Source organism: Heterocephalus glaber, unplaced genomic scaffold, assembly GCF_053883595.1.
Source record: "Heterocephalus glaber isolate CG9 unplaced genomic scaffold, H.glaber_assembly_v1.0 deba00000594, whole genome shotgun sequence".
Lineage (NCBI taxonomy): Eukaryota > Metazoa > Chordata > Mammalia > Rodentia > Bathyergidae > Heterocephalus > Heterocephalus glaber.
The window spans coordinates 11,940,829-11,968,552 of NW_028258151.1; the positions used below are offsets into that span (position 1 = coordinate 11,940,829).

Here is a 27,724-nt window from a genome sequence, read left to right on the forward strand (position 1 = left end):
TCAGGTATTTGTTATAGTAATGGGACACTAACTAGCACATCTGCTCCCAGATGCACCAGTGGTTTAACCAGGCCTTCCCAATTCTCCACTGCAGAGAGTGAACTCTGACATCTTTTCTTCTGGAAACACGGACTGGCTCATTTCATACCTGGCCCTGCACTGTGCATGGCACAGTCTTTACACAGTAATAATGGTAACAGTCTCACTAACAACTGTTGAGAATACTAATTTGTAAGTTCCAGGTCTGCATTATTACTCCCATTTTGAATATCACTGAAGAGTCTCTTTAATAGTATTTCTTTATATTTGAAGAGTATAAGACTAACATTTGTATGACTATCATTCTGTGCTTCTAAGGTCATGTTCAAGTGAAAAACTTAAAGGTATTTTATGAAAGAAATACTTTATTAAAATGTCTGAACTACACTGTCAAGTAGATAAACTGAAATGAAGTGTTTACTCTGTGCCTGTCCTGCTATTGTATCTGGGAAACAGAGTTTTTTGACTCTTATGGGATATTACGGCTGACTTTGCCTTGCATTTCAAAGAAAGATTTGGACTTCTGAGCAATGCTGAAATAGTTTTAAATCTGGGATTCTTGAGGATGGACTAAATGCATTTTGCACTGTGAGGTGGATGTGAATCTTTGGGGGCCAGGGCAGAATGCTAGAATTTTGGGTCTTATGTGTCCCCCAAAGGGCCATGTAGCAAAGGACCTTCCCAAAGCTCCTCCAATGGATGGCCACACAATAAGCTGACAATATCTATATATCCAGTCAACAATAGCCTTTACGGTGCAGTCATTTTATAGAAAGCCCTTTAATGGAGAAGTGTAGCATCTGATAAGTCTGGACATAAGTCAGTAGCAAACAGATGACTTAACTATATAATCTGAAGCAGTGTTCTTCATGAAATCAATTCAATGGGTGAATTAAAGTACACACACACACACACACACTCACTCCTAGAAAAATATCAATATACACTGGATGCTTTAAGGGTAAATACTATTTCATGAACCTTTTATTTCAATTACATATATGCATAAATACATATGTATGCCATGATATAAAATATATTTCATAGTTCTCTGGGATAAAAGATTATCCTAAAGAAAAACATACTGGGTCATTCCAGCTCTTGAGAAAAGACTCGGGTTTTGTGTGTGTGTTTCACTTCTAAGTGATGGCTTTATATCCTAGACAGTCCCAAGTCCCCTTTTCTAATAGTGATCTCTGACCACAACTTGACTCACTGTCATTTTATGGATGATTGCTTCCTCCTGCCATAGCCCTGTGAGCTTCGCTGAGGGCAAGTTGCAAGAGTGCATCTAAATGTGGATCAGTACCAGCCCCAGGTCCCTGCCTTTGCTGTGCCAGGCATGATGCCAGGGGCTTCACATACACAATTCTTTACAGACATAATCTCCTTGCTTTTACTGGTAGCTGGATCTCATCTGTACAGTTGGGGCTCGCACAGAATACCGGGGTTGAATGTTTCAAAATGAATGAATTCAACAACAGCACTTTCCAGTTTGGATCTGAGCAATATAAATTAAATTCAACAAAATATTAGTTTTAAACTAAATAAAATATTCATTTCTTCCTATTTAAGAAATACAAAAGTATATAAAGCTTTACTTGCATGGACTAAATCATAAGTTGTATAAAAAAAGTTGAAGCATTGGTATCTGTGGCTAATGGTAAAAATCCTATTACTTTAGCATTATGTCTCACATAGTTATGCAACATTAACCTTTGATTCTGAGCTGCTATAAATTACCATTTTAACAACACCATATATTCAGTACTAATTACAAATTTCAACTAAAATAACTTAATAATAGAACATGATGCCAAGGGAAAAGGAAAACACTCATTTTCCAAATGACTGCCAATATGTCTATATACATCTGATTTGGGGGCATGTTTTGGCCTCGGATTAAATGCAACTTGGGAGAAAGCACCAAGGTTTTTAAACTGGAAGGATCCTTATGCTGACCTGGTTCAATCCTGTACTTTTCATGTTAGGAAATGGATGCACATGAGGGCAGGTGACTTCTCTAAGGTCATACAATTACCCAGTAGGACAGATGTACCAAGTCTCCCGGTAAAAAATCTAGAATGTTTTTTATTTCATAACAAAGGTTTATACTTTAACAGTCATATTTATAAGAGATCAAATCAGATATCAAGGAAACCAAGTTCATGATATTTTAGACTAAAAAAATCCTAAAGCAAAAATTTAATAAAAATATATGTTGACAATGATGTTCAAGGTAATAGAATTAGTGGAATACAGTCCTGTCTATACTGAGGGGAGTGATTCACTGGTATAAGAATCCATTTATATGTATGTGTCACTCCTTTTGTGTACTGGTTGCATTTTCATCTGTGTCTCCTGGGTTAAATGTTTTCCATAAGAACTTCTCATTTGGTTTCCAGAGAGACGGCTCCAGTGCTGCTTTCCTTTTAGAGGCTGCAGTGAGGGGTGCCTTTTCACACAGTGTCTCTATCACTGCCAAGTCAGTGAGTTTACTGAGATTGTCATCATTCTGCTCATTCAGGATGTCCCAGAAATCCTTTGGTCTCTGCTTTGCTTTCTCCACGGGCTCTGAAAGTACTTTCTTTGGCAGTCCTGTGGAACTGTTCCCTTGACTTTTAAAGAGGTCATCAAGAATAGAAGTGTCACCGAGTAAGCCTTCCACACAAGTGTTTTCTAATACTGGATTTTCTGTCTTTCTGTTTTCCAATTTGAAAAGGTGTCCATTTCTTGCAATGCCTGTTCTTGTGAAGTCCCATTCGTCTTCTAGGGTATTCTCTAACGTGCTCTCCTGTGACTTGAACTTCCTGTGCGGGAAGTGAGAGGCCACAGTGCCTCTGGATGCATGGCTGCTTTTCCCACTGTCAATCTCTTGAGGAGAGGTAGTGGGTGATTTCTTAACATCCCCATCATTAGAAAGTGCTTCTTCTCTACAGGAACCATGATCTCGAAACCTAACTGATTTTCCTTTATTTATTTTGGGGCTGTAAGTCTGGGAAAATTTGTTGGCAAACTCATTAAAAGACAAAGTTTTAGAATCTGACAGCTTTTCTTTTACAAGAGGTTCTCTTTCTTTAGATTTCTTCTTGACTCTCCTTTCTTCCTTGTGGGCAGATCCGATTAACTCTGAAGCTGAATCCACAAAAAATTCTTTTACCTCTGGATACTGAGAAACATAAAAGTCTTTTAGCATTTTCTGTCGTTCTTCTGATGTAGCATTAGTTATATGTTTAGCAAATTCCTTTACAGAAGGGAAGTTAAAGTAAGAGGCCATTTCTTCAAATTGTTTTCTAAAGAGAAAATGAATAAAACCACTGGTTATTTTTATTACTTTTTATCTTTGAGGAACTCATCATCAATGATGGGAAAAATAGAAGCAAAACTATGTTTGTTTTGTTCCTTTAGCATATGTCTGCTTAATTCCATAATGAAAATGCTTTTATCCTAGAGAATTTGCCCGCTCTTCTTATGTTATTGACAAGAAATTTTAGCTCATGAAATCACTAGCTTTTAAAATTATTCTGATTTATACTATTAGGTATTTCCTGGGAATTATGGGATCTCAGCATGCTACTCCTCCAGGGAGCCAATTTATGACTGACATGAGAATTATAATTTATATAATCTTATTTGAAAATCCATATTGCATTCAAGTTCCATGAAATAAGTCAAAAAAGGGTTCTAAAAATTAATAAAGACATTTTTTTCTTCTCTTTCTTCTTTTCCCTTCCATAAATACAACAGAAATTTCACAAAACTTTTTGAGGAGCCTAAAGGAAAATTTTAAGAGTCTCATGCTCCACCAACTGAGCTAGCTGGGCTAAAGGAAAATTTTAAACTGATAAATCTAGATTCTTTTTTCCCCAGTTGGTCCAACTTCAGTATACAGCTGAGGTTAGAAGTGAGATGTTATTTGAAGAACTAAGCTGTATTCTTAGTATAAGATACTAATAAAAGCTGCTATATTCATGTATGAGGAAATGGGCTTCCTGGAACCTGATTAAGATGGAGACAGAAAAATTATTTAAGTATCTTGGGCAACGCACTCTGCTCTTTTCCATATATAGGTGAAGGTGCTACGAACTGAGTTGTGCTCCCTCAAAATGATGTTGAAGTCCTAGTACCCAATGTGACAGTATTTGGAGACAAGGCTTTTAAGAGGATTAAAGGTAAATAAGGTCATAAGGATGGGGCCCCAATCCAACAGGAAGAAAAGCTAGTGAGCTAGCACAGAGTATTCTTAAAAGGTTCCAGTTTTCACTGCACATGAAGTAATGAAATACTATCTTGTTTATTAATCTTTCCCTTCTCCACTTCTCCTGCTTCTACTCTCTCTTCCTCTCTGCCACAGTGAGGACACAGTGAGAAGAGGGGCCATCTGCAAGCCAAAAATGAATTAGCTAGTACTTCCATCTTGGACTTCCCAGACTCCAGAAATGAGAAATAAACTTCTGTGTGTTGAACTCCCCAAGCTGTAGTATTTTTTATGGTAGTCAAAGCAGACTAAGACAGAAGGTATTGCTTTGCTAATGTGGAGTTTGTACGATGAGTTAGGGAAGTCCAATGTTGGTAAATACTTCTAGAGACACAGATGGTGTTGTAGCACATTATTACAAATCTCAAAGTTGTATTCATTCAGCAAACATTTCATGACCCCTGCTATGTGGTAGGTCCACAGTAGTAAATATACAACAGTAAACAAGATCTAGTTCTGTATCTTCAAGGAGTTTCTAGTCTAGCTGAAAGAAACAAATACATGAGGACCTTACTAGAATAGAGTGGTGATGAGGCTTGTGGTGGAGGTTATAGGTACAGGGCCCAACTGGAGCTCACAGAAGGGCACCCAAGCCAGTGATGACTGCTAGGCAAAATGGGTGGGGAGGGCTTCTCTACTGCCACTTCAAGTCAGCCAGATAAATATGGCGAGGACATCTTCCAGGGAGGGGGACATGTGCACAGGTCCAGTTTGGAGGGGAACCTGCCAATAAAGAGGCTGACAACCCTAAGTGGTCTGTGTGCCCAGTTCGAAAGTTTAAATTTCATCCTATACATAACAGAAAATAATGATTTACTTTACTGTAGGAGCATGGTCATATCAAGTCTGTGTTCACTTTGGTGTCTGCGGCAGTCTGCAATGATGTGCGCCTCTTCCTTTGTCATGGCTCCACAGTGCTTACCACAGTGTCTTGTTCAAGGTTCCAAATCCAAACCCTGGTTAACAGTCACACTCATCTCCAACAGAATACTCAGTAACACAAATACAAGCTCTCAGATTTCTGCCTTGAAAATCACCAATGTGATTTTCCAATGGAAAGCAAGCATGTTCTTAACAGGTTCCAGTTTTTACTTCAAATGAAGTAATAAGATATTATTTTGTTTATTAATCATCTTCAAATCCATTTCATGGCCTTCTAATAAATATTTGTGCTTATAAAGATTTAGCGATTGGCAGAGTTACAAACTGATTTCTTTTATTTACCCAAGACGTGGTGGTGACTCAGCTGCTGCCAAAGTAAAGTCACTTCTGCTGTTCTGACACCATGACCTCTCCATGACCCTGCAGCCTGTCACCTTTGGGGGAGAGTTGCTGCAAACCCTGCTGAACCTGCGTAGCCTGCAAGTAAATTATGTCACATGGCTGCCCCTTATAGGATGGCTTATGATTAACATTCATTCTATTTTTGCCTTCTAACTCATTTTCCTCATTCTGGGATTTCAAAGGAATTTTCTCTAAGAATGTAAGAAACTGCAAGGTATAACCAGAAGCAGAAGCTAGCCACTTAGTGAGGAAAACATAGGAATCTAGAGTAAACTTCTGTCAGCCACTTAGGGAAAAAAAGGAAGAAAAGGAAATCAAACTAATGATAGGTATTCTTTAGCAAGGGTATCAAAAAAGAGTTATGTACAAATGATAAAATTTGAAATCCCCTTTTCTTGAGGAGCTCAGGAAGTACAGAGCTGCAACACTTTCTCTCTGCATCAGCTTTCTGAGGGATGGCAGCAGGGCTGAGCTCTACATCCAGATAGTCATGTGGCCATAGGGAGGTCCACAGCTTTCACTCTGGCCAACCAGGGAGGAAGGGAGACAAGAACTAATCCTTATCCTTAAAAAAAAAAATACACATTGCTGAAAGAAACAAAGGACCATGGATCCTCTTTCCCTGCTTCTCTTCTTTGCTCCATGCTAGTGACTGAACATGGAGTGAATCTGATTCCTACGCCATATTTTGTCATCATTCTTGACAGCATCACTATCTGGGTAGATGTCCCACCCAACACTTAGTCCATCACTTTCTATATCTGATCTCCACAGACTCATCTCAATTCCATGTTACTTCCCCACATCCAAGATTCCATCTGTCATTGTCATCTCCAAATCACAGAAATCAGTCTTCTGCTGTAGCTCAGCTGCTGGATTATCAAGCCCTCCAATTTACTGGTCCTCTTGCCTGTTCACTCACCAGTTTGGGTTTATCTGTACCATCATTCCTCTATAAGCACCTCTGGCTTCCTTGTTTCTCTCACTCTCCATTCTAAGCCCTGGTAAAACCTAACATCTTTCTACCCTGTGCCTACGACAGAGAAGCTGAAGCTTGCTAAATAAAATCCACAAGCCTAGATGGAAAGCTTTACCACTTAACATCACCAAAGAAGTCCAGTATTATTAAGCTTGCTCTCTCTACTTTACAAGTAATTTATTTCATAACTCATCCCCTTTGAACTGATGGCTTCAATTCTTGATTCACTGAGAAAAATGTCACCATATCTGCCCATTTTGGTCCCTTCTCTTTGAATGCCTCTCAAAAGCCAGTCATTGGGTGGTCTGCATGCTGCTCTCTTCTGCCTCCAGGAATCAGTCTTTCTGGAATCATCTCTCTGTAGATACTTCCCACCCCCCCATATGTCTTTTCCTTCAACACTCAAAGCAGAACCTATTATCTTCCCAAGCTTTAAAACAATCCTTCATGGACCCCACAATGTCCTTTAGCTACAAGGCTCCTTCTGATACTGCAGGGATCCCTCATTCTGGGATGGCTCTTGCCTCAGTGTCTGCAGACTGGTCCACTCAGACTGCTTGTGCCAAGGTGGCAATGAGCTCTCTACTACCAACACCTAGCCTCTTTGCATTCCATCCGATTCTGCAGAACCTGATAAAGTATCCCTGTCTTTTTGAAACCCTCACTTGGACTTCAGGACCTTATTCTGTGATCCTACCCTAGGACTACTTTGCACTTGCCCCCCCAAAAGAGGCTGCCCCCGCAAGGCCTTGTCCTGGGGTTCCTCCCTCCTTCCTGTACTCTGTGCCCAGGCTGTTGACACAGAGCCATGGTTCTGAAAATCATTTATAACCTCCATGCTGATAGCTTCCAAGTTTACATCTCCAATCCCCAGGCCCAGAGTAGCACACTCATTACCCACTGCCTGACATTTCCAATGAATCTCAAAGTTAGTAGAAGCAAAACAGAACTCTTGACTTTTTTCACTCCAAACTTTCCTCCTAGTTTTCCTCACTCAACAAATCTATGCTGGTCCCTTTCCTTCCCAAACCATTTGGTTCTATCTCATGGCAACCATACTAGTGCAAACCACCATCACCTGGCTCTTTATCATCTGCCCTCATCCACTTGCCCTCTTCCACACTGACGCTGGAAGGATCCTTTGAAGACACGTCAGGTCACATCATTCTTCACCAGCTATGCACTGTATCTGGAACATAATGCAGATTGCTTCCACAGGCTCTGAGACTTAACATGCTTTACTCCATCTGTGTTGCCTTCATCTCATGGCACTTTCCACATGGTGCACTGAGTCTAACAGCCTGTTCTTTATTCCCCCAAAACACCACACCTCCTCCTTCCTCAGGGATACTCTTCACCTGGTCACCCTTTGGGTCTGACTTACATGTCCCCTATGTAGAGAGGGCTTTGCTGACTGTTCACCAGAAAGCCCCACTACCATTCCTGCCATCTCACCATTTTCTGTCAAGGCAGTCTGTCCATTTTATAGTTACTTATTTTTACATTCCTTGTACTTTATACTTGTTACGGTTGATGTCAACCCCTGCCCTACTACTGCAGAATAAGCTCTATGTCTGTGTTTTATGCTGTATATTCAGCCCTCAGCATGCCTGCACATATACTAGGTGCTCAGTAAATATTCAGTGAATGAATACACTTAAATACTTTGTTTTCTTCTATGATTTTAAAAAAATCAAGTCAGAAATTAGTTTTTGAAAACACTTGGAATTTTTTTAAAAATCAGAAAGTTTAGACTTACCTGAAATATTCAGGTATCAGATATGGTTATATTTCAAAATCTGTTATTTACTGAGGAGTTAAACTTTTTTTGATAATTATTCTTAAAGTTTAGTGTTGTCACAGATGACATACCTGCGGATTACTTTTGGTGTTTCTCCAATTATGAACGTATTCTGGTCTGTTCGGTAGATTTTTTTCTTCTTTTGGGTTATGGGGTGTGAAATGTAAAAGGGAAATGAGATGCCCTCTTCATTTGGTGGCTGGTCTGTCTTTTTATGTGTCACTGTATCCACATTCAGTTTTCCTTTAGATGGCTGAAAAAGGGGAAGGAAGCAAAAATTAAGTCTGAAAAAAATTAAGTCTGAAAATTAAGTCTGGCCAAACATAAAGAATGTTTTGCTTTTCCTCAATACACTCTAAATGAGGTGGATTACATTCTCCAATTGAAATAATTGTTAGATGTCAGTCTAGATCTTTAGAAAGATAAAATAGGAAAAATATATTTCTATTATCAAGACTGTGGACATACCGATACATATGCTGACACCTACTATCCCAAGTAAGAAAAACACTAATGATTTTATACATTATGGCATAAAGTGTCATGACTCTCTAAAATGTTAAAATTTAGTAGCTGTAAATTTATTATGTAGTCTTTCAGTTATTTAATTTTATACATTAGATAAAGTGAACAATCTTTATGTGAGAAATAAACTATTTTCATAAGTTGCACTTTTCAATCTTTTCTGGATTATAAGAATATTTAGTGATTTTAAGATGTTAACTATAGCTGGTAAATTATAGTTAGAATTAAATTGATTTTATAGCTTATTTAATGTAAATTGTTACTAATAGTGGGTCAAGAAAAAAATAATTTTAAACTATATGGTTCCAATTTCCTTGACAAATATGAATAGGTAGAATGTCTACATTCCATTCAAAAAAAAAACTACTGGATGCATTTTTTCCTCTGTACAGTTTAACAATAAAAAAACTGTATTTAAAATCAAAAACAAGAAAGCAAAATCTCCAGGTACAAAAACAAATAGAGGGGAGATGGGAATTCGTAGAGAGGATACAGAAAGGATTTAATTTCCTGCCTTTTAAAAAACAGAAGGAACAAAAACGACAGCAGGTGTTAAAAAGGATATCCAATTTTAAAGCTAGGTAAGCCTAAACTGGGACACAGGATAGAATCAGGCTGTCTTCGGGCTGGGGATTTAGCTCAGTGGTTCCGCTGCCTGCCTCACCAGGCTGTCCTCTTACTCTAGGTAGAATCACTGAGAAAATATGGAATGACAGCTGCTGCCATTTGTGGAATCTGGTTTTGCAGCACCTAAGTGAAAACCAACATAAAAAATTGGCCAAGAACCAGTGAAAATCATGGATCTTAATGAGTGGTGAATGCAAAAACATACCATAGGCAGAGTTCTATAATCCAAAGAATGCTTGTGATTCCAATGGAAGGAAAAAGAATTCAGATGAACTTATAAAGAACATATAAAACCCACCACCATGAAAGTAAGCAGATGCAACACATATGAAGACTCCTATCTGAAGAATTACAGATAATAACCATGTATAGAAAGATAAAGGAAGAAACAGAATCCACTAGCAAGAATCAGAAATTGTATAGGTAGATTTGAAAAAGAACCAAATAAAACTTTACAAAAGAAATGTAGTTCTGAAATCTAAAAGATAGAGACAAAAATATGGGTTACGAAGTAGAATAAATAGCCCTACAATGATAGCTGATATTATTCAGAAGTTATTGTAGGGATTTAAAAAAAGAGAAATTAAGAGAAGACATCCAAAAATTTCTAAAATCTAGAAGGAAAGAACAGAGAAAATGGAAGAGATAATGCTAATAATAGAAATTAAAGAAGGTATGGATAGTCAAACAGAAAATAGAGAATCCCTATTGGCAAAAATGACAATAAATCTGTATTTTGTTATATTACAGAAAAAGAGTATCTTAAAAATTATTGGACAGAAAAGACAAGAAGATACCCACAAGGAAATGCAAACTAACACTGGACTTCTCATTAACATCACCACTACAAGAAGTTAATGGCATAATATCTTCAACACACAGAAACAAAACTGTGAATCTGGAGTTTTATACTCAGTTATATTATCATTTAAGAAATTTTCAAACATACAAAGAGTACTACTGTTTATTAGACACAGATACTTGTTAATGATATAATTTTCTTTTGATAGGAGTTCAACAGGGTTGAAGCAAGACACATTCAAAGAATGAAGGTAGGTAATGGTTTCTCATTCCACAAATATTTACTAAATACCTATTAAGTTGCTGTGGTCAAGCTACTAAATTTGAAAGGACAGAAATATAAATATATTTACCTCTACAAAGAAGCTCCTACCCTAAAGTGATTTAAATGATAAGCCCATTGTGGAAAAAATATGGCACATTTAGCTTTTCTTTTTTTCTAACTTATATTCAGGTTTATTTTATTGGAAAAGACTTAAATAATAGTATATATTTAGTAGGAAATCATTTCTAATGAGAATAAATTGACAATTATTTGAAAATAAATGAAAGCCACTGTGGCTCACATGGACACTCACAGAATGGTAAGTGGCCAGGTTGAACTAGGAGCTTTGCTCCTAACCGTAACACTGGCAATACTTTCCTTAAAGACATTATTTAAAAAAATTACATCTTAACACATTATTAATAAAGAGAGGAAAATGTTGATCTCTAAAGGTAAATTTGAAGATTTGATGTATTTATACCACAAAACAAGATGAGTGCCTAGAAGTTCCTAAAGGCTTATCATATTAGATGATCTCCTAGAAATACTTATTCATTATTATAAGGAGAGATGAAATCCTTATACGGAGGCAGAGGGAGTAAACCCAAAGAGAAGGAGCTGGGCCAGCTAAGAGAGGCCCCCTCATACACTGCAATTTATGAAGCCATGGTGAGATCATGTCAGAGAATGGTGATTTTCAATTATCTACATGATTATGCTTGGTCTTTCTGACCCTGGCAGAATTACAAAGCTCATGTTTTGTCAAAGTGCATCTTCTTAAATCATTTTTATAAATTCCTCAGGAAAATTCAGTCTTTGAAACCACAGCTATCAGACACATGAGTCTTTTAACACTTGCTGAATATTTCTCATTTTAAAAACCTGATACTTTTTGACAATAATTAAGAGAGAAAAACATTTTTCTCTTACAAGGGCTCAGCATTCTACCTCTTATTTTTGAAAGTATCTAGTTGCAGATTTCCATTTAAGTTGATATCTTTAACACTTTATTGAAACAAGGTTGTGTAACAAATTTTTTAAAAATTAGCCCAGTTATATTAAAAAGATTTTAGGAATTTGTGAGCCTAAACCTAAAAGGTTTTTTCTGAACAGGAGTTCTAAAGATGGAGAGTATAAAATATGTATGGTTTCGGGGTAGTGTATTTGCTTCCTATTGCTAACAAGTTACTACAACACTGCTGGCTTAAAACAAATTTATTATATAACATTTCTGTATGTAAGTCTGGCATGGATTATGGTGGGGTAAAATCAAGGTGCTGGCAGGGCTGCTCTAGGGGAAAATCTATTTCCTGGTTGTTTTCAGCTCCCAGAGGTTGCCCACAATACTTGTCGTGTGGTTCCCTTCAAAAGTTGACAACTGTTTTTCTCTTACTTTTCTTCCATGGTCATACCACACTCTGACTTCAGCCAGGAAGTTTTCTGCCTTTAAAAACTAATGCGATTGGACTGGATCAATCCAGATAATCCAGTCAGCTGATTAGCATACGCAATTGCAAACATGCAGTTAACTCATCTCAAAATCAACTGATTCAAATGTTATGGCATCTAATCTAGCACTTTAATTTCCATTTGTCAGGTAAGATAATGTATTACAGAATAGGTTCCTAGGACAAGTTCATGGACATCTGTTGTGGGGTGGGGGTGGGGGTCTGCTTTCCATTCAGGAGGAGTGGGGGCTCGTTAACCTGTGTCCACTGAGCCTCTAGATGAGTTTTTAAGAAATGGATGTCTAAGAAGACCCCATGGCTGTATTTTCTACATGTGTAAGCATTCATATTTTTTTAGACATAAGAGACTTTGGCTTTTGCCATGTTCTTAAAGGTGTATGTGACCAGAAAGAATTAAGACTCCTGTTTCATGCGGTAGCACCATTTACACAATTTTCAAAAATTCTTATTTTTTGAAAAACAATATTCATTTTAATTTATAAATATTTTGGTGCTCTTGTTAGAAAAGTAGTTTCACTGCTTTTTAGAGTAAAGTAGTATAATCAGTCTTTTACCATAGCTGATACAAAGAAAATAATACCACAGTACAGTTGTAGCTACAATTTCTTATTGTAGCAAAGTACAACATCTATGGCCAAGATAAAAAGATTCTAGATTATGCGAAATGGACTCAGTTTGTTCATTATCATTTAGGTCAAAGCTGGGAAGTCTTCCATGAGGCAACACTGTGATGTAGCAATAGGAGTGAAGAATCAAGTTATGAAGTTAATAAAATGAGGTGGATTAGAAACTTAAAAGGTAATTTGTCTTTCTTAACATTAGGAGATAGGGGGTAAAGCTGCTTGGGCTGCTCAAGGAAGTAGAATAAAGCCACTCCTCTTCTCAAAAGAGGGTAGAAATGGTGATCACTGGATCAGTGTGTCTGTATTTGACAGGAGATTTTGAGATCACAACTTGAAAAAAGCAGAAGCTCCAGTTTCTGCAAAAGCTTCCACTGCCCCTAATTTTTTCTTAAAAGTTTTCTTCAAAAATATCTATCAATATTTTCCTGAGTACTGAAATATTTCCTGAAGGTATTGAAGGTAGAGAATCTGCAATTCTGATTAAGGTTACAATAATAAAGCAAGAAAGGAATTATGAACAAAAGAACTTTGTATAATAGTTGTACGGAGGTATTTTTGCTAATCTATTTAGAAAGCCTCACATTGTTAAAATATAATTTATCACTTAGTAATTTCTATGTTCATGGTTATTTCCATAAATTATTGGACACTGTTAGGTATTTTCATTACAGTGTTTGTATGCAAAGATCAAATTCAAGTTTTGAAATCTTTATTAAAAATAAAAACAACTCAACAAATGTAAGAAATGGAGTAATTATTCCGAGGTAATATAAACCACTGAATTTAAAAATCCATTTGATGATGAAATGAACTGAGTGAAAAATGGGGTTACTGACAAAGTTGAATTTATCAGAGAATACTGAAGCATATGGAGTAGTCAGTTGAAAATATAAAAATTAGGGAAAAATCCTTCTCCCTTCAGACCATAGCAAAATAGGTCTAAAAATGTAAAAGGTAGGCTAAGGCTAATTAAAGAGATCCTAATATCACTTGTACAATTAGAACTTAAACATATTATCTTTGCAAAAATAATTGTTATTAAAAATAAAGTATAACATATAAATTTTATCCAACTAAAATATTAAAGTATGTATCATTTCTAAAAGTAGTAATTGTTCTCATATATCCTTGCAAAATCATTCAAAAATATACTAATAAACTAAAATTTTTAAAAATCATGTTCTTACCTATGATTAAATGTTTAATTTGAAAGTGGCTCACTTCAAAGACTTTATCTGCTATGATATAATTTTAATAATGTTATCACTTAATTTTTCTGACATACCTGTAAAATGTTTGAATATAACATAAAACCACTATTTAAAAAGGTATAATGTATACATTCTGTTACATAATAGTTTTATTGTTTTAAATTATAAAAAACACACATTAGGATTATAATAAATAAGAGTAGTTTTGCAGGGAAAAATGCTAGAGAAATGTCCACTGTGCACTCCTTTTCTCCTCTTACTTCTCGTGACTTTAAAAGTATTTTATTTTGCTTTACATATTATATGTCCCATAGATTTTAATACACTGTGCACAGTTTATACATTTGAAAGTTTAGGAGATCCAGTTCAATCCTTCCTCAGTAAAGAAGAAAAAAGAAATTGAAAGAAAAAAAGTGCACAAGTAAACAAAACCTCTACAACAACAAAAAATGAACTCACTAGACCTAAAAACCTTAATTCTGTACAACTTCTTACTGCAAATTTTTAGGTTGACAACTGCTATAGAAAATTATAAGAAAAGAAAAAAATGGAGACAAAGTCTCTGTAAATAGGGAAGGGTGGAAGGGGTGAAGGGCACACAGGTAATGGGGAAAAAATAAGAACCAAGACACATCATGTACAGGTACAAGCACCCAATGATAAATGTAAACGTTTGTATACCTAAAATGTATCAATAAAAGAATTTAAATAAAACAAAGAAAGTTCCTTATCTTCATGTAGACCCACCGACAGTATCAAATGTTAAAGTGATGTTCGATAATAAATACTCTTTCTTATTCCATTGAGCCAAAACCATACTCTCTGGAATACAAGGCCTTAGATCTTAGCCAAATTGCCTTACTTTCATTAAAACAACATTTATTGAAAGGCTCAGCTAAAAAAAGAAAAGTTGTCCAAGGGTTAGGAGATGGTGGGAGGGGAAGGGGAAAGGGAAGAAGGGAAAGGAAAAATTATGAGAAAGAAAAAAAAATGGAATCAAACTCTGTTGTAAATAGGGAAGGGTGGAGGGGGTAAAGGGTACACAGGTAATGGGAGAAAAAATAAAAACTAAGATACATCATGTTCTGGTACAAACACCCAATGATAAATGTAAATGTATTTTATACCTAAAATGTACATATATATAAAGAAAAGTTGTAGATTTTTTTTATAGGAAAGGGTAAGGAACTGACTCAAAATATTTGTGGAGAGCAATCCTTAATGTCAGTGTGCTTAAAAAAGAATAAGAAAGCAGGATTCTTCCTACCTCATAGCCACTTATTACCTTAGCATTTTTCTATTTACTGGGCTATATATATAAAATCTATCTTTATATGCTAGGAAACTGCACTGGAATAGTTTAGAGACTGTTTAATGGAAAAATCTTATTAATATTCATTGAAGTAAGACAGTTTTGGAAATAAATTGCTAAAGAATTGTAGAGAACACTTAGGTAAGAATAGCAAGGAAATGAGAAAAATTGGTAGGGATACCCACCAACTGTTAACAAATAGGGAAGAGGCATTACAACCCAGTCGAGTGAGTTCCAAAGGTAATTATCAGTGGCCAGTACTCACTTTGGAGGAGAAATACTACCGATAATTTCTGCTACCTTTCAAACATCCTTGGGCTAATCTAGAGACACACCTGTAGCTGGCACAGACCATGTTCTTCTCCCCAGCTAATTCACATGCAGACTGAATGCTGCTGCAGAAGCAGGGAGGGAATGAGCTATGGTCAAGCAGCACCATGGCAAGCTACCAGCAATTAGTGAAATCTCTTATTGAGCAGGATTGGAATGGATCTGCCTACCCAGCTAGTTTCTCCACAATACCCCTTAGAGAGTACACAAGAACAAAGAGCAGTTTATATTTAACAGCCACACTGACTGTTTTTACAATGACCAAATGATTAGGCTGTTTAGTCAATGGGAAAACTAGAAATGGATATTTTCAAAGTAATCAAAGGTTCTAATGGTTCTAACCCACTGAGAAGCCAAGCAGAGGACCTGATTCAAAGTTCTAATTCTAAGATCATTCACTGAAGGATCTGCTCATCAAAGGACACTTCTGTGGGTTCCACCATGTCCTGTGATTAGCACACAGCTTCAGGAAACACTCTAAGGTCATACCACATGGGACCACACCCTCACATCAGCCAGATCACCCCAATGTTGCCACAAAGCCTAAAAAATTAAGTACTCTTTCATTTTCCTTCTTCATTAAACCCTAAACAGTGAAGTCCGAGGCAGCAATGCTTCTATTTACACATTGGTTCAAAAGAAATCTCTTCTTGGTTAAGAGCTAAACTGTAAACAGATAAAAGTCATAAATTTGCATACCTTTGCAAAGCAGGGCATTAGGAACACAATAAAAACATATAGCACACTATCAGTAAATTCATTCAAATGACATCTGAGAGTTTAAAAATGACATACTTTTAAGGATCTTTGTACAAGTGTGAAAACCTCACCCATAATGATTCAAGGTTTCTGCCTGTTACTGTAATGCTATTTTTCATATTCAACAAAAATCTGATCACCTTCACTCACTCTCTTGGAGCAAGGCCAGCTGGCTATAGAGGACCCACCATGAAGTCAGTAAAGTCAGATTTCTGCATATGTCTAAAAATGACATTCAAATCTGAGGAAAAAAGCCCCACTCAGATTCAAATCCAAAACTTCTTTCAGGAGGAAAGGAAGATTAAAGTTGGTAACTATTGTTCTGCTTTTGGAAGGTATAATAGTTACAGGCAAGTAAAACTCTTTTATAGATAATACTTTGCTTTGAGGGAGCTACAAAGGACTATTTTATATTGTCTGTCCTGAGCCTATTTTTAAAATCCATAATAGTGGAAGTATCTCTTCAAATAAACACATAACAAATTAAATCTGAAAGAAGTAGCTGGTGGAAATTCAGAGTTACTTAAATGGGTGATTCCTTGTGTAAGAAACCTATGTAAGAGGCAGAAGAAAGTGACAGGATTGGGAGAACAGATGAATACTATGGGGTGCACACTATGGATATCAAAGGGTGATCAAAAAATACAATGAATATGTAAAATTTTATATTACAGCAAAAGACCCATTGTCATTAATCCCATCAAAATAGTTCCCTTTGCTTCAAACACATTTATCCTATTGCTCTTGTGACTTTCTAAAGCAGTTCTGGAAATCATCTTTCCTGAGTGTCTTTAAGAAGAATAACAAAAAAATACAGTGAGTGCTGCTGCTGAGTGCCCTCAAATGGAAAGGCAGACATAAAAATATCAAGCTGTGTCCTTATCTGCATTATTCACTGGATCTGGTACCATGTGATTTCTAGCCTTTCCCCAAAGTAAAAATGACCATGAAAAGTAAATATTTTGAATCAACTGAGGACACTGAGGCAGCCACAACAGCACAACTAAAGACACTCATGAAAAAAGACTTCCAGAACTGCTTCAGAAAGTGACAAGAATGATGGAATATGTGTGTTCAAAGCAAGTGGGCAGTCCTGAGGGGGATTAATGGCAATGTGTCTTTTACTACAATAATTTTTTAAAAACTGACTATATTTTTTGATCATCCCTTGTAGAAGCACATAAATTCCACTTCTTTGGCATATGTTAGACTGAAATCTCTTTCATTTATAGGATGGCAGCCAATCCACAGGATGGGCCAGGTGGTGCCATGGCAGTTTCTTTCACCAAAACATGCAGACACGCAGAGGGGAACTGTGGCTAATACCCTCAGTCCTCTATGCAGGGCAATCAGGTAAATTCCCTGCAGAGTTCCAATAGTAGACTCAGCACCACGGACCTGGGCCAGGCCTTCTTCCACCTACTTTGGTGTAAACTTTAGGAGGCTGTGTACCTTATGAACTCCATTATCTTCTGCTAATGAAGGATTTGGGAATTGTGACCTAGGGTATAGGAGATTTGGGTTTGCTATCCCTACTAGTCTCTTTCATACTTAAAATTCACAATTCTACCAGTCTTCATAGGGTCTCCAGTAAGTAGTAATGACTAAGTCTATAGCATTTTGTAGCTCTGATCTCAAGTTTAAATCTTTATGTCTGAGTTTTATTTATGTTACTATAATATCTTCTCCAGGGACTACTTGAAGACCCTGATGAAACAATGCCTGTTATATGAAATGATTACAGAAGAGTGGGGCCAGTGCTTTTCCTGACAGGCACTCACTTGTGCTGCCATCCTCAGCAGGGCCATGTAGGCTGACTGGTTACAAGCCCTCAGTCGCTCTCCAGTGTCTGGGAAGAACATTCTATGTATCAAGCCAAAGATGACACTGAGACCTTGCAATTAACTTGTGAAGTTCAGTGCAGATTATTATTAATAATAAATAAAAAGTACTAAAGTCTGAATGATTCACCTGCTGTAGTAAATTGCAACTGGTGTAGTAAATAGTGGGTTTTCTAAAATCAGATCATTTTCATTCCTATTTTGATATGCATTCTTGAGTTACTCAGGAGAGGAAATGATGTTTTCAATGCTGGAACTAATTTTGATGATAAGGTACCTCCCTTCCCCTTTCCCTTTCTCTCTCCTTGGAGTACTGGGGACTAAACCCTAAGACCTTTGCAAGTAGCTACAAACACCCAGCCCTTTAAACATTTTTTTAAAATTGGAGACAGTCTCAATAAGTTGCAAAATTGCCCAGGCTGGGCTGAATTTGCAATCATCGTGCCTTCAGTGCTGGGCTTACAGGTGTGTGATACCATATGGTCTTAAGACAGTAGTTCTGAAGCTTTTCAGTGTTACTTTTAAAATCGAGGACGCCAAAGAGCTTCTTCTTATGTTGGTTATAGTTATTTAAAGTATTAAATCATTAGAATAATAATAAGGTCATTACATATTAACATAAATAACTTTTTTTGGTACTGGCAACTGAATCCAGGGCCTCATATATATAGGCAAGCACTCTACCACTGAGCTACATCTCAGCCCATAAGTGACTTCCTTAAAACAAAAACTAAATACATTTTCCAAGACAAATAAATATAAAATTAGTGCAAGTATGGCTATGTTTTATATTTTTGCAAGTGCCTTTAGTATCTGGCTTAATAAAAGACAGCTAGACTCTCATACCTGTTTCTGCATTCAATCTGTGGTGATATGTTGTTTTTGTTAAAGTATATGAAGAAAACTGGCTTCAGACAAACATGGAGTCAGAAACGGAAACAATAGTTTTAATAGCTTTTTCAGATAATTATGGATATTCCTTTTTGATACTATACAAAAACTCAACTAAGGCTAATTTCATGAAAAATCTAAAACCTATCAATAAAATTTTATATTGTTAAAATTCATTTTTGTTGGTGCATCTTCTACTTTGAGTGACTCTTTTTCCCATGCATGACTTTTAATATTCACTGGTTATCCAGAAAATATGGATTAACAGAGTTATGTAGATTTTCAAAATATTCATGCAATTACACAATGTTGCATAATCATTTTGGTTATTAGCAGAAAAATCTTTAAACAATGTGAAGTCATGGTGGCAGACACAAGCTTTTCAGTATTTTAATTGTTTTTGAAAACCTGAATTGTATCGCTAGCAACAAAGTATTGTCCATTGTTTTCCTTGAAGCAAGATTCTCAGTTAGGTTAATTTCTGAGAAAGTGCATGTGAAATACCCAAGCCTGAATAACAATTGTTTGTGTCAGTTATTCTTTCAGGCACAAAAGACACTCCATAAAAAAGTGGATATTCCAATTTGTAACTTAGCTGCCTAACTAACTGCTTTATGCATTCTTTTCATTTCATCATACATAATATAAAAAGATAGACACTAAATAGTTATTTGATAAAATTAATAATACTTTTTATTTCCATCAAGAATGTTTGTAAGAGAAACTAGTTTTTCCCCCTACAACTATGGTGGATAAGAATCCAATACTAGTAGTATAATTTGGAGCCACTGCTTAATTCATGCTAAGACACCAGCAGTTTTCCCCCTTGCTCTGACACTCTCAGTGTAAATGTGAGCAAGGGAACACTTAGTATTGCTCCGAAAACAGTTCTGGCTGTGCAGACCTCCTGAAGGAGCCTTGGTCATCCTGTGAAGACCACTAGTAGACAGTGAACTCGCATACTTTCATTTAGCAGATACTGGATACCTCCACATAAGGAAATCTGACCATGATGACCAAGGTAAACAAGCTTCCCCTGGCTTTATGCCCAGGCACTTGAAAGGGCTCTCTCCTTACGTGAAAAGAGCAGTCTTTCTATCTAAAATAATGATTATATCTACCTGCTCTAGCCCGGGCCCTTGACCTTCTTCACCATGGAATAGTTAGGTATTAGACACATTTTGGGAGTTACCTATTGGAGTATAAACTCTAATGTCTCAGACTCTTCAGGTCAGTTAAACATTACCGATCACTTCTTCACATGCAAGGCCCTTCAGGATCTGTTCCCAACACCCTTATGTGGCTTTGTTGCTCCTTGTCCAATGTAAGTGCCTAGTCAGGCCAATTTTCTCACTAGCTGCCAAAAACATGATCGCATTCATTCCTAGCTCAAAATATCCTCAATCTTGTCTTCTTCCAACATCATTTGCCACACTCATGCTTGAAGGTTGAGATTCATGAGATTTCCCCTGCATACTTTTTCTTGCAGTATTTCAATTTTTCATATGATAGCTTTATTATATAAGTGGAATCTGATTTGTATAGTCACATATATCATATTAAACCAAGCAGCCAATAATGCTGCATGAGCTCAAAGTTTCTAATTTCACCCACCAAGGGAATACAACAAAATCAAGGGGATCTCTCTGAGTTGGTACAACTTCTTGTACTGTGTGAAGCTATTATGATTGTTTAGGTCTTATCTCTTTAACTGGATCATGTGCTACTTTACTCCAGAGGGCAATCACACACACACACAAATTTTTTGACTAAGTCTTGAGTCATATACAGGCTCTCAATAAATGCTTGTTGTATGAATATGAACTTACACAAATACAACACAACTAAGAAAAAATTAATTTTTGGAAGGTATTTATCAAAAAAATTTTATGAACAAGGTAAAAAATTCTTGCTAGTAAGGCATTATTTCAACTGCAACAGGACAGTCTTCCATATTAAACAAAACAGTAGGATATGCCTTTCTCATCCATTCTGAAGGATTTAATGTTAAATACTCATGTATATAGATTAACTGAAATTTGATTTTTATACTAACTTGGGAAAAATTACGGACATCTCTAAAATAAAACACCAATTAACCAACAATCTTGCCAAAGAAGCTGTAAGAGCTGATTCTGGTTTTGTTAAAGGGGATATTATCTTCATCAGATAATAATGCAAAAATGGCACAAATTCCAGCTAAATATTTATCCTGTCCAATACAACCCACCACAGAAGATTTATGCATATACTAATAAATTAGAGTAATTCTCTACATTTTTACTTATAGTTTCTTTGAGATGGCTTTATTTAGTGGCCACTGGAAATGTAATTAAAGTTAGTAAGCTCTAACTGAATATCTAGCTACTGTTTTATGGGATAAAAAAGACATTCACAGCCAAAAAAATGGTGGCAGCCATTGTTGGTGGCTTCCCCAATAGGCACAGCCTCCCTCTTTGTTGTCTAGCTAAAGTTAGAATTCTCTTTAAAATGTGATCAGGTAAGGTGGACTGCTCTCTCAGTTCTAAGGGGGACAGTCAAGCCAATTACGTTCTTCCAGAAAGTTTCCTCCTTGATAAAAGGAGAGCTACAAGGAAAATCACACCTTCCTGTATTTGGAAACATTTGTGTGAAGAAGTTCTTGAGATGCAGTAATTATTCAGCAATATGAAGCAAAAGGCCTACAGATTGAAACTTAAGTTGCTAAGGGTAATGGGACAGAAAATAAAAAAGCCTGAATCTGTGATATCATTGGGCTATAACACCAACCCTGAAAATGCCTCCTATAAGACTTGCTGTTACATGAATTAGTTCAATGACCTATTATATAGCCCACTTTTAGAGATGGTTATTCTGTTTCCTGCAGCTGAATGTTTCTGTAGATATATTCACAGTATTGTAATATATAATACCATAAGTGCTATAGTAGTTATGACTACACACAAGTAAAAATAAATTGGCCTCCCCAATAAGCCAATTTCCCCAAAGAAATTGCCTCTGCCACTTGGGAAGAACTGTTCTAGATGATAAGGGATAGGCATTTAAAAAGCAGACATAGGTGAAAAAGGAATTTTAAGCAAAAGAAACTCAGGAGTAAAGGCATAGAAGAATAAGTTGTCTGGGAAGAGCTTTTTCATCTTACACCCCTGATGTCTAGCGTAGGGCTGGGCACATAATTAGTGCCAATAATCCTGATGAATATCTTGGAATGAGCCTAGAAAAACTGGCTAAGGTCAAACTGAAATAGGTCTTGTGCATCATAGAAAGGAAACAATAAAACATTTCACAGACTTTTATTTGTTTTTGTGGCACTGAGGCTCAAACTTGGCCCTATGCTTTCCAGGCAGACACTCTACCACTGAGTCACATCCCCAGCCCATTTCACAAAAACTTCAGAGACAGAAAATGAAGCCACATAGTAGTTCTTTAGGTTTATTTTGCTAGATGATAATGGCTGGATAGGGATAGCTTTCTGACACCATTCTCCAGGTTTCCTTCTTGAGTGGGCTTCATGTACCAACACTCTGACCAACAGATGAGAAATCATGAATGAAGATCAAGAATACCAGCACTTACACTGCTCAAACATTACTTTACCTGCCAGTGCACATATTTTAAGTCATGGAGCTAAGAGTTGAGAACCTGTTATTCACAAAAATAGTATTTTCATGTGAGAATTATAAAAATTCTTTCTGAACTTCCACTTTCTGTTGCCACCGTTAAGGGGGGTGCTTACAGAAGTGTACACCAGGGTCCTGATCCTTAAGGAGCTTGTAACATACACAAGGGAAGAACAAATTCAATGAGATAAGCAGTAATGAGGCATACTCCACACCTACAGTGATAGCTGGAACAGAGTGATCCCTGAAGAATGATTTATGGGGGAGATAGAACTTGGATTGGGTCCATGTAGGGTAGAGAATCAGCCAGTAGGTGATATGGTTAGAGGTACAGGCTGCGTGAATCTGCTGAAGGCCAGTAATGCCACAAAAAACCAAGGTCACCTCTTTGTCTAAGAAAACACAAGGAATCTTTTTTTACTCTGCTCTCATAACCCCTGCAATAGAGAAGACTTCTGACACCAGATATATGGGGATTTCTCCCCTCCAACAAACAAGCAACCAATTTTGCAGCAATGGACACCAGCTGAGTGTCTTCTCATTTATTTTATTTTATTTTTTTTTGGTACTGGGGATCAAACTCAGGACCTTGCACTTGCGAGCCAAGCGTGGCATAATTTTGATACTGTCTACTTGGACACAGTGTCATCTTTCACAGCTTAAGAGCTCAGTCCCAAGACTTCTGCTCCTCCCACTGAAGATGTCAACTGCAAGCCCAGTTTATTTTAACCCATGGCTACCCAGCTAGCCATAACTTAGGGTTACCTTAACCCATTTCTTAGGTTCAGTTAATTTTCTGGAGTGGCTCACAATTTATGTTTACTAGATTATTACACAGAACATTACATAGGATGCAGATGAAAAGATGCATAGGGCAGGGCCCTATCTCAGTACGCCACTATTGTAATTTGGACCTGGAATGTTCCACTAAAGGCTCAAGAGCTCAGAGGGGGAGCTTTTTCAAGGTGACTGGATTATAGGGTGCTGTACTAATTAATCTATGGATCAATCCACAGATGAGATCAGAACTAAATGTGTTATTAGGTGGTAGGGTCTGGTGGGAAGAGAGGGGTCACTGGTGGCATGACCTGGAAGGGTATATCTCCTCCTTTCTTTTTCTGTTTCCTGGCCAACATGATATAAGCAGCTTTCCTCCACCAGACCCCTCCACCATGCTGTTTCTGCCTTGGAGCCAGCCAATAATGGACTGAAAATGTGAGCCAAAATAAATCCCTCCTCCTTTAAGTTATGGGTGTCAGTATTGTGTCTCGATGAAAAAAGTGATAAAGACAGTCATTCTCTGGAAACTTCTCCATGTTCAACTACTCAGAAGATCTCCGAAACCTGTCCCTGTGGGCTTTTATGGAGACTTCATAACACAGGTATGACTGTTTTAGGCTGGTGGGGACACCTAGCAAGGCCTGTCTGTGCAGTAATTCCCCTACCCCAGGGTTAGGGGTAGGACCTCTATGGAATTAGGAGGCTCTCATGACCTACACTGAACAAAATAGGTCATAGAATTTCTTTATGGCCAGCTCTAAGACAAAGGGTGTTGGGGGTGGGTAGGGAAGAGGTGAAGATTAGGGTTCCTATGACCAATCTTAGGGAAAAGAAACTCTAGTTTCTATTGCCTGCCTTGGAGAAAGAGTTATAAGTCAGGAAGTGTGGCTAAAAAACAAAAAAATATATATCATAATATCACAACTTCTTATCCTGTTTAAGTAAATTATAGTTCTGTATAATATCATTTCCAGGACAACTTCAAAAGCTGTTCATGGAAAAGATAATTTAAACTGCTTAAAAATTCTCAGAACATGATAGTTGGGTATGCTGTACTCTGACAATGACTAAATACTTAAATTTGTTTTTAAAAAGTCCTAACTACAGTATATATAAGATGTTATTTTCAGTTATCAAAGGAGAATCAGAGACATAGTGTACTATTTCAAAACTCAGGGTTTATTAAAAGAGAAAGAAATTTATATAACTATAACAAAAATTCAAGCCATACCTCAGAACAAGAAGGAGCCATATAAAGTAGTAGTGAGTGAAGGAGTAAAAGTATGAGGAATGGTAGCTTACTTCCAGTCAAGGGAGGAATCAAGGCAGTCTTTGTGGAAAAGATGACACAGTTGAGGTAGATCTTGAAAGGCAGAGAGGTTTAGAGGTTTGGGAGATTATTAATGTAAAGCTGAAGGTATTCTAAGTACAGACAAAGGATAAGGGTACTTAGGATTCTCCAGAGGAAGAGCATGAACATAATTGTAAAAGGATTTAGATCGTGTTACGTGATTAGAAGCTCAATGGTCCCATACGGCTGGCTGTGTGTTGGAAGCTGGAGAAACCAGTTGCTGCTCAGTCCAAGAAGTTGGAAGCCCCAGAACAAGAGGGACCAACGATTGCAGCCTCAATCTGAGGCTGAAGACTTGGAAGGTCCCTGGTGAGTTACTGGTTCAAGTCTATGTTCAAAGACTGAAGAATCTAGAATCTGTAAAAATAGCAGCAAAAAACCTCACTTGCTCAAAATGGGTGTAACATGTACTAAGTTGAGTTTCCTGTTTCTGCCTCTTTCTGTTCCATCTGAGTTTGGCCTACTGGAAGGTGCCATCCAGTTCCTGGTGGATCTTCCTCACTTAGTTGGCTGACCCACATGTCAATCATCTCTGAAGGCAAACTCACAGACACAACAAAAAGTGTGCTTTACCAATTTTCTAGATCTCTCTCAATCCAGTCTGTACTGACAACCAAGATTAAACACCAAAATAAGTAAAGGAAAAAAGTGAAAAATTATGCCTTTGCCAAAACATCTTTGATAGAGTAGATACTGCCCTAAAAAACTGTGACAGATATTGACTGTTTTTCTTTAGACCAGATAGAAAGAGCTTAACTATCTGAAAAATATATTTTCTAAAGAGAAAGATGCATTCAACTCACCTGATTTTATTTATGTATTTTTTATTTATCTATTTTTGTCTAACTGCTAAAGTAAAGGAAATTCTTCACAGACTAGGTATCTTGGAAAATTAAAAGACTGATTTATTATACTGGGAAAGTAAATCTGAAATCTTCAAACAGAGACCAAAGGAGCCAAGGGAAAAGCAGATAGAAGACATAGGCTAGGAAGACAGCAAGAATGAAAGTTGACTGCCACCGCTGATCCCTGGGCTCTGAGGGAATCATTTAGCCTCTCATTTTAAAAAGTGAGTGAAATGAGATATTTGGGTTAAATAGTCTCCAAGAAGCCTTCTGCTTCTGCAACAAGATGATTCATATCTCCTAACTTTGCTTTACTCATCCTACACAAAGCCAGGATTCACATGTGCAGAGGCAGCTTCTCAGACAGCAAGGTAATAGGTATTCCCACCAAGTGGCCACATCTAATTAGTAGTACCATGGCTTTGAGAGGGGTAAAAATATAATCTGAAAAGGGCTGTTAAGTGCTTAATGTTCTTCAAGTCATTCAGAGTTCCATGAGACTTCCTTTCAACTTATAAAATATTACCTAAAAGGCATTATTTGAAGGAATAGCATTTTAAACATATTTAGAATCTTTGAACTATTCTAAATTGAGAAATTATTTAAAGAAGCCATATCTATCTTTTATGCATTTGGAACAATAACTAGCCAGGAGAAGAATCATATCATTTCCTAGAAAGTAAAGATAATTTTTGTCAATCTAGAGAACTGTTAAGATTAGATTATAATTCCTTTCAAACACATTTTTAATAACATTCTTCATGGGAAACTAGCTACAGATTAAGGCATATCATCAATTAAATTAGAGGACTAGACTTGCTACATTTTAAGGAATACTAAAATAGTCTACTATTGGTACTATTAGCAAGAAAAATAATAATAAGGCATGGTATAGACTTAAAGAATGTTATTCATTACCCCATTGGTAAGCAATAATCATAATTGTGACAATAAAAATTCATATTACTGTTTTAATAAATAATTTCAACACTTTTTTTTTTTGCAAAGAGTCGAATGTGCTTTGCACATATCAGGTTATCAGTTACTAACTACACTGGTCTATGAATCCTGTTAACATCACTGTGGGGAAGGACACCATGGCTTCTTGTGGCCTCTAGCTCAGAGGGGTACAAGTATACATGTTTACAGGTGATGCTAGGTTTTCCTACCTCTTGCCAGTAATACGTATTTTTTACTCAAATGGCACACTATCTTACTGAAACAAACACCAGGTACAATCAATCTTAGGTCTAGGGATAGAAACACAAAAGCATTTTTCATGAGAATTCTAGTCACATAATTTCATGCATACTCATATAACAATGTTACAAATCTTAATCACTGTTAAAATTACATGAAATAATTTTATGATGCAAATAACATAAAGTTAATAACTAGCTAGAGGAGAACAAATGATAAGATTGTAAAAAATACCACCCAGTAAGAATTATTTCTGCTACATAGTGAAACCCATAAACCTCACTTACAGGACTACTTTATAAACCAGTCATTTGTGAACAATCACTTTAAACCCTCATGCCATTCATTATCCTGAAAAACAGGATAATGGAATGCTCTATTGCTCCAAAGTCTGCTCATCATAAACAGTCCATCCCTCCTTGCTGACTCCAAGAGCTGTATAAACATACTGCAATCCAATCTACTACATCTCATAGAAATCCTTGCTTTAAGTAATCTATAAAATGCCAATCTAATACAAATACAAGAAAAAAAAGTTCTTGCTAACACAACATTCTGTATTTACAGTATTCTGAATAGTGCTTAAACCTGCACTGATTGTAAAAAAGTCACTCCCCCCCAGATTGCCTCCCAGCCCAGGCTGACAGCTCGCTTAGTTCTCTCATTTACACCACACTGCAGTAACATAAAGAAGGGTTTACTATTAATCCAGGTTTTACTACAAAGCGGCCCGTTATTTCTCTGTCAAACACTGGCAAGAGTGCCAAGTGTCTGTCATCCAACTCAGAGGATTAAGTCTTCTTTTATAGTCTGATACTTGTACCAATTTATAAAAATACAGATATAGTTTCTTAAGAGTTGGTCACAGTCTATATTTTGGCTTGGATTCAGGCAGTAGAGGTTGATTATGACA

At 36.8% G+C, this 27,724-nt stretch overlaps 1 protein-coding gene across 3 annotated transcripts in view; it reads right to left on the reverse strand.

Moving 5' to 3' along the window:
- Positions 1–1,005: 1,005 nt before the first annotated feature.
- The window catches only part of Ercc6l2 (ERCC excision repair 6 like 2), a 136,069-nt gene continuing 109,350 nt past the window's right edge, over positions 1,006–27,724 (reverse strand). For all 3 annotated transcript variants that reach the window (XM_087205190.1, XM_087205191.1, XM_087205192.1), the window contains 2 exons: positions 8,433–8,614; positions 1,006–3,332 (listed from right to left, as the gene is read on the reverse strand). In XM_087205190.1, coding sequence (XP_087061316.1) covers positions 2,360–3,332; positions 8,433–8,614 — 1,155 coding nt within the window. In that variant the 3' untranslated portion in view covers positions 1,006–2,359. The remainder of the gene's footprint in view (positions 3,333–8,432; positions 8,615–27,724) is intronic.